Source organism: Prunus dulcis, chromosome 2, assembly GCF_902201215.1.
Source record: "Prunus dulcis chromosome 2, ALMONDv2, whole genome shotgun sequence".
NCBI lineage: Eukaryota > Viridiplantae > Streptophyta > Magnoliopsida > Rosales > Rosaceae > Prunus > Prunus dulcis.
This window is the reverse complement of record NC_047651.1, coordinates 10,130,728-10,136,891: the sequence shown is the minus strand read 5'-3', so window position 1 is coordinate 10,136,891 and position 6,164 is coordinate 10,130,728. Positions and strand designations below refer to the sequence as shown.

The 6,164-nt window shown below is 38.0% G+C and overlaps 1 protein-coding gene across 1 annotated transcript; it reads left to right on the top strand.

Moving 5' to 3' along the window:
- Positions 1–295: 295 nt before the first annotated feature.
- On the top strand, positions 296–3,656 carry LOC117617554 (ribosomal protein S14, mitochondrial-like). The gene is made up of 2 exons (XM_034346976.1): positions 296–703; positions 3,380–3,656. The coding sequence occupies exon 1, from the start codon at positions 381–383 to the stop codon at positions 690–692; it is 312 nt and encodes a 103-aa protein (XP_034202867.1). The 5' UTR covers positions 296–380; the 3' UTR covers positions 693–703; positions 3,380–3,656.
- Positions 3,657–6,164: the final 2,508 nt, after the last annotated feature.

The following is a 6,164-nucleotide window of genomic DNA, read 5'->3' as shown; positions in this document are numbered from 1 at the left end:
ATGATCTCCAAATTCCATGTTTTTTCCACACGAAAATTTTAAATTTCTATGTTTTTTTTGTCCAAACATCGGAATTGGTTCATGTCAATTTAGAAATTCTGAGTTTTGTCAAAATTCCAAGTTTATTTCCCTCGTCCAAACGCACCATAACAGTTTGGCTAACGAAGGAGATAATTTGTAAGTTTTCCGTAACGTTGAGTATGTACTGATAAATGTCCCTAAAATTGAGTATGAACTCATAAATGACCCAGTAAGTTGGGGGTTTAGGGTAGGTTGTCCCAAAATTAATTTTTGGCAAAAAACAGTTCACAATAAGCCGTGACCAAGCTTAAAACCCTACCAAAATCCGAGTTTGTTAGCATTCGACCCAAAAGGAGGAAATGTCAGTTTCTGAGGAAAATGCCAATATCCGAGACCACCATCGCCGGTTGCTGGCGGCGAAATACGAGCTGAGACGAAATCTGTACAAGGCCCTCTGCAAGGACCCAAGCCTTCCCAGCGACCTGCGCGAGGAGAACCGGTTCAAGCTCTCCAAGCTGCCCAGAAACAGCTCCTTCACGCGCGTCAGGAACCGCTGCATCTTCTCCGGCCGCGCACGCGCCGTTTACGAGACCTTCCGTATGTCCCGTATCGTCTTTCGTACTCTGGCCTCTAAAGGCATGCTCAATGGCATTAAGAAAGCGTCTTGGTAGCCATCGAACTGGTGCGTTTCTAAGTTCTTCGTCTCCATTGCTTTTATCTTTTTTTGTTTGCAATTTTTCTGTTTCCGGAAATGGGTTTTTTAAGAAATTGAAATGGTATTGATCCGGAGCTTCATATCCTTTGAATTTCATGTTTTTGTTGTTGCTATTTTTTCGATTTATTTATCTGCCATTTTTTGGTTTCCTGAAATGCCTTTCATATGAAATCGAGACGCAAGTGCTATGGAAGAGAATTCGATGCTGAGGACATAACGAAAGTGTTTAATTGGGAAATGAAAATCTTCGTAGCTACTAAAATGCTAATTTTTAGAGTAGATGAAGCTGTGTTGTTAGAGCTAGAGAATTTCAATGTGGAACAGGAGCTTGGGTTTCTTGGCTAGTATGACAGTGATGCATCTATCTTGAAATTTAGTTATCTTTGCGAAAATGTGTCTTTAAGTTGATTTTTTTCGATGAATTGGCTGGCCAATTTTATATGGTTTTGCTTAAATAAAGGTTAAATGCCTTTGCCTGTGAAGTCTAATTCTTGTAAGAGGAAATTGCTAATTACGGTGTCAATTATCCTGGATTCTAAGGATTTGGACACTTACCCTGTTTGAAAAACGTCTGAAGGTTGTTGACCCAGGCTCAGAAATTGGTCATCTTGGATTGCAATAATCACCATTTGTAGAAACATTTTGTAGTATCTGAGAAGGAATGAATCGGAACGGAGAATGAACTGATGGTCAATTAACTTTTCAACAACTAAGGAAGAAATTGGATGTGATAGATACAATTTTGCAGATGGAACTTTTGAAACAATGAAAGGCCCTTCTAGTTCCAAGGGCACTCTAATTGGCAGTTCTTATGACATTCTCCAAGAGTAGAATGGTAAGGAAGAGCAGGGTTTTTAGTACAAGGTCACTGACTCATAGTTTCAGTGCAAGGTTCAGTGTTGACAGGGAAGAATAGAAAACTGGTTGCATAAAGAAATACAAGGTTGTAGGCCTTGACGACAGCAGGGACGGTAACCCAGTCTTTTCTAGATAAATTTGTTTGGATTATTAGGGGTCTGACTGACTGATGCAGGAGCATAGGGGTGGATCAAGATAGATATTTACCATTTAATTAGTTATTTCATGATATATTGTTATTTTCTTATTTAGGTAGTTTTAGGATATCTTTTATTATTTATGTGTGATTCTATAATTAATTAGTTTACTTTTGGACCAAGTAAGCCTATAAATATGGCTAATGTAATAGTTGTAAGGATAGATGTTGATGATTAATAAAATAGTTTATTTGTGGCATGGATTTGCTACGATATATGTGAGTTTGCACTAGCCCTAGATTTCGGTGCTCATGTATGTGATTGGTGACCTATGTCCGGATCACGATCCCCATCACTGACCCATATAACAAACTAAGGTTGGTAATTGGTGTTATATTCAAGAGATATGCCTTGTGCTCAGAGTCAGATGAAACAAAGTTTGGACGAGTTTGTTTGTCAATTCAATGGCACGAGGGTGGATATTTGCAAAATGAAGTCCTGGTTTACTAGCAAGATATCAGTTTTCTTGAATCCTTGTAGGGTTTGAGACCACTCAAGAGTGCATTTGGCATTAAAGGAGTTCTTGTACCCACCCCTTATTTTGTTTCTTTTTTACTCTGCCGCTAACAATTGCTTACAAAGAAGTCTCTGGAATCAGATATAATGGCTTATAATGCTAGATGTGCCTGAGACTTACTTCTATCGTAGATGATCCTGAGACTTACTTCTTGTAGAATATCGTAGATGAGTATTCTGGTTGTATTGGATTTCTTTTATATGCTGACTTTGTATATGAATATAAACAGGGTAAATTATACAAATGGTAAAACATAAAATAGGCAGTTCCAAGATTATAGGGATTGATTGAGATAATGAAGCAATCACACTTGAATGGCTACAGACTGCCGTCACTTGTGGGGACTGTCTTGCATATTCATTGGCTGATGGGTAGGATGCTCTTCACTTCTATCGTAGATGATTTTTTTCAGAGTAGAAATAACTTGTTCTTTGGTTGCTCTTCCGCAGGTAAAGTTTAAGTTAGATAAATTTCATTTCTGCAAATTAGGCAGGCAGCAAAGAGATTGAGTCCTAAGTAGTGACTTCACCTTCTCGGTGAAGGTTGCATCAGTCGCCCATGTTTACCATGTGGAAAGAGAGGCATGCATGGATACATCTGAGTCTGACTATGTACTAAGATGGGCACGCTGTTGTTCAAGAAACAGTGGTAGTTATCAAGTATAAGATTAGCAATATTGATAAAGTTAGAATTACAAGCTTATAATGGGCTTCTAAGCCCATGGAGTATTATTTCTGTCTTTCTCCTGTTTTTGTTTGTCCTGTTTGATCTGTATTACAGTTCAGTCAGTCGGTCTATTTTGATCTATTATTTTGCATTTTGGTTTATGTATCTGATCTACTCTTGGCTCTTTTGTTAAATAATTTATTAGTTATCTAGACTAAAAGGATCTCGCTATAAATAAGTTTTTCACAGTTCACTGTTGGAATTAAAACCATACCTTGTGTTTTCGTTAGTGCTAGTTGGTGCCTCACGTAAGAGTAGTTGATTTTACTTACCAATGCCATATAGCTTTTTCAACGAGCTTAGTTTCTTTCTTCATTTTTTTTTTTTTTAAACTTTTGTTTGCAGGTGGCTGATGATACTGCAAAAGTTAGTAGAAGTTGTTCTATTACAATGCTATACCTTGGTTAATTACAAACCGGTCACTCTCTTACTTTGCCATCGGTTCTCCATCTTTGTGTGCACTATTTTGAGTTACCTAGTGGACTGAATCGGGAAAGTTTGGCATAGGGGAGAGAATGAATGGGCATGGGATTAACTATTCCCTATAATAATTCTTGGTTTTTCAGGGATTGGTTCTTAAGCCTATACTTGTTTTAATTTCATCTTGATTGTTTGAGCTTTAGTTCCTCATTCTTCCAAACAAACAACATCACTATGCAGAAATATGTAAAGGCTAGGCCAGTGAGGAAGGGAGTGGATTTCCTGAGTAAGCTGGCAAGCGATCTAAACGATACAATGCAGTTTCCATGATTCCGCTAGTTTAGAAACTAAGGAGAAGGACAGGGGTCGTTGGGTCATAAAAGCTAAAACTAGAAATTCTCCCCAAGTAGGATTTGAACTTACGAACAGTCAGTTTAGCTCGCATTATACCCAACAAGAAAAGAAACTGAAATAAATTCACGTCATCCTTACTGTCTAAACTCGGATATGAAAACTTATGAGCATGATCTTTATTGATTCAATTAGTTGTATGTTTGCATAGTTGTTACACATATACGTTATAATCCATTGTTCAGAGACAAATGTAGCCAGTTATAATTGAATAGGTTTACTAAAATGAATTTTCTTGAAATGAACAATAATATTATTCAATTTATAATGCCTACTGTTTTTTAATTAAAATAAAAAATTTGTGATGTCATGTTCATTGCCTTATAAAAACGAATAATGTGCAAAGGACCTACTAGCGTAGTGGCAATTGCTCTTTCATGCAAAGTCTTAGGTTTGAGTCCTAGTATCTATGTACTGTGTGTGAGTTTAGCATATTATCGCTCATCTCAATAGAAAATGTCCTAAAAAAAGAATAATTAGGATAATTAAGGATTCCACTTCATCACACAAAGTAATTCTGATTAATACGCTTCACTATTTTATTGAAATCATAAAACAACCAATACTTAATTAAATAGTGCTTCTTGTTGTTGTACAAATACATTTTCTAGGACAACAAAGTTTTTAATTAGTAAAGTTAAATTATAAGCGGTTATTGGTTGGAAATGTATTGTAACTTAAATAAGTTGAAGAAACTCTCGTCTTTAAAATTGTGGGGGTTTTTTTATTCCAGCAGTTACAGATAGGCCTGGACTGTAGTAAAGAGCAAATGGTTTTCCCTGTGTCTGAGTTCAAGAATCAAGCTCCAAGAGTGTTTCAAAAGATTTATGGAGCTTTAGGAAACACCTTGGTTTCCTTCATCAACAAAACCAACAGTTGCGTACAGATAAATATTTAGGCTTAGCTTGATAAGCTTGTGGTACGTGAGTTGAGCATTCATGAATTTAGCATTACAGAGAGAAAGCTTGGGTATCCTATGAGAAACAGAGGGTTGAATAAAGGGGGAGAGGGAATTTTGAGAAGATTTGTTGAGAGAAAAGAGGTAAAAACGAAGGAAGAAGAATGGGTGGCTTTCGTCAAGCTCTTGAGTGTTTTGCCAGAAGAAAAAAGGGGAACAGATGGAAGACACATGGCTCGAAATTGAAGGGTTCCAGTAGTGAGAGAGGATGCCTGCTCTCTCTGGATGTGGTTGAGATGATGGTAGGAGATGCCCAAGTTCTGGAAGCTCATTCTTCCCAAAAAAACCCTAGCTAGTTCTTCCTAAATCTGCCAAGTTTCCCTTCCATTCCTCTTCTCTTCCTTTGATTCATTCCCATTTTGTGAAATCTTCCTCAGCCCAAACACACGGAGACAAGATTTTTGGGAGCTCTAGAGCCTTCCCGCAGTTATTCCAGTGGCAATCTCCTATCTTTGGCTACCATCTCTCCTTATTTCCTCCCTTATTTCATAACGAGAGATGATAGGAGAACAAAAATGGGAAACGGTGTTGGTATGAAGGGTGTTTTGCTCCCACAGCCTACACACGCAATGATCCTTTGGTTTTTCAAGTGATTTATTGTGGTTTGTGTTTGCCCATGTGCTAGAGACTTCTAGCAGCCTGCATATACAAGTATTCTTTGGTTTTTTAGATGGTCCGTCTTGGGTTTGTCTTTGGCCATGTGCTGGAGACTTTCCTAAGATATTTTCTAGGTTGTTTGGGCTACTCTTAATGTGATGGGCTAATTTAATAAGATGATGAGCCAATTTTTTAAGGTGATGAGCTATCTTTTCTCTCTTTCATGCTTACCACATATTTGGGCTCAAGAAATAGGCTCGAGTTTTGGGGCTCCCAAGCAGCCCAAAACTTCCGCTGCTTGGCTCACCAATGGGCCTCGTGAACGCTCATAACCATCCATATCACAACTCACTCAGCAACCTTTGGGCATTTGCATGGATTGTGCCTACTTAAGCTTGTAGCCTGGCTAGATGCAAAATAAGGGTTTTTCGCTTGGCATTGCATGTCGATTGGTGTGCTCATACTCATAGGTTCATAGAGCCGGTACATTTTACATTCTTGTTACAACTCTTAGCATGATGGATTATATATTTGCTTGGCGTGGCACGTGGACTGTGACTTGTGCGGGCGTGTATGACAAACTTTCGCCTGCCAAAATCGGATTTCTTCTTAGTAAGGTATCGCACTGGATCATGAATATATTTGGGCCCATCCTTGGATTTTTGGGCCTCAACAAAAATCAAGAGGAATTAAATTGTTTATTATTTATGAGGTACTAAGCGTTTTCATATTCCAAATAACTCG

Excerpts from the sequence above, each read along its gene's own strand:
- LOC117617554 (XM_034346976.1), top strand. The coding sequence starts at position 381 with ATGTCAGTTTCTGAGGAAAATGCCAATATCCGAGACCACCATCGCCGG.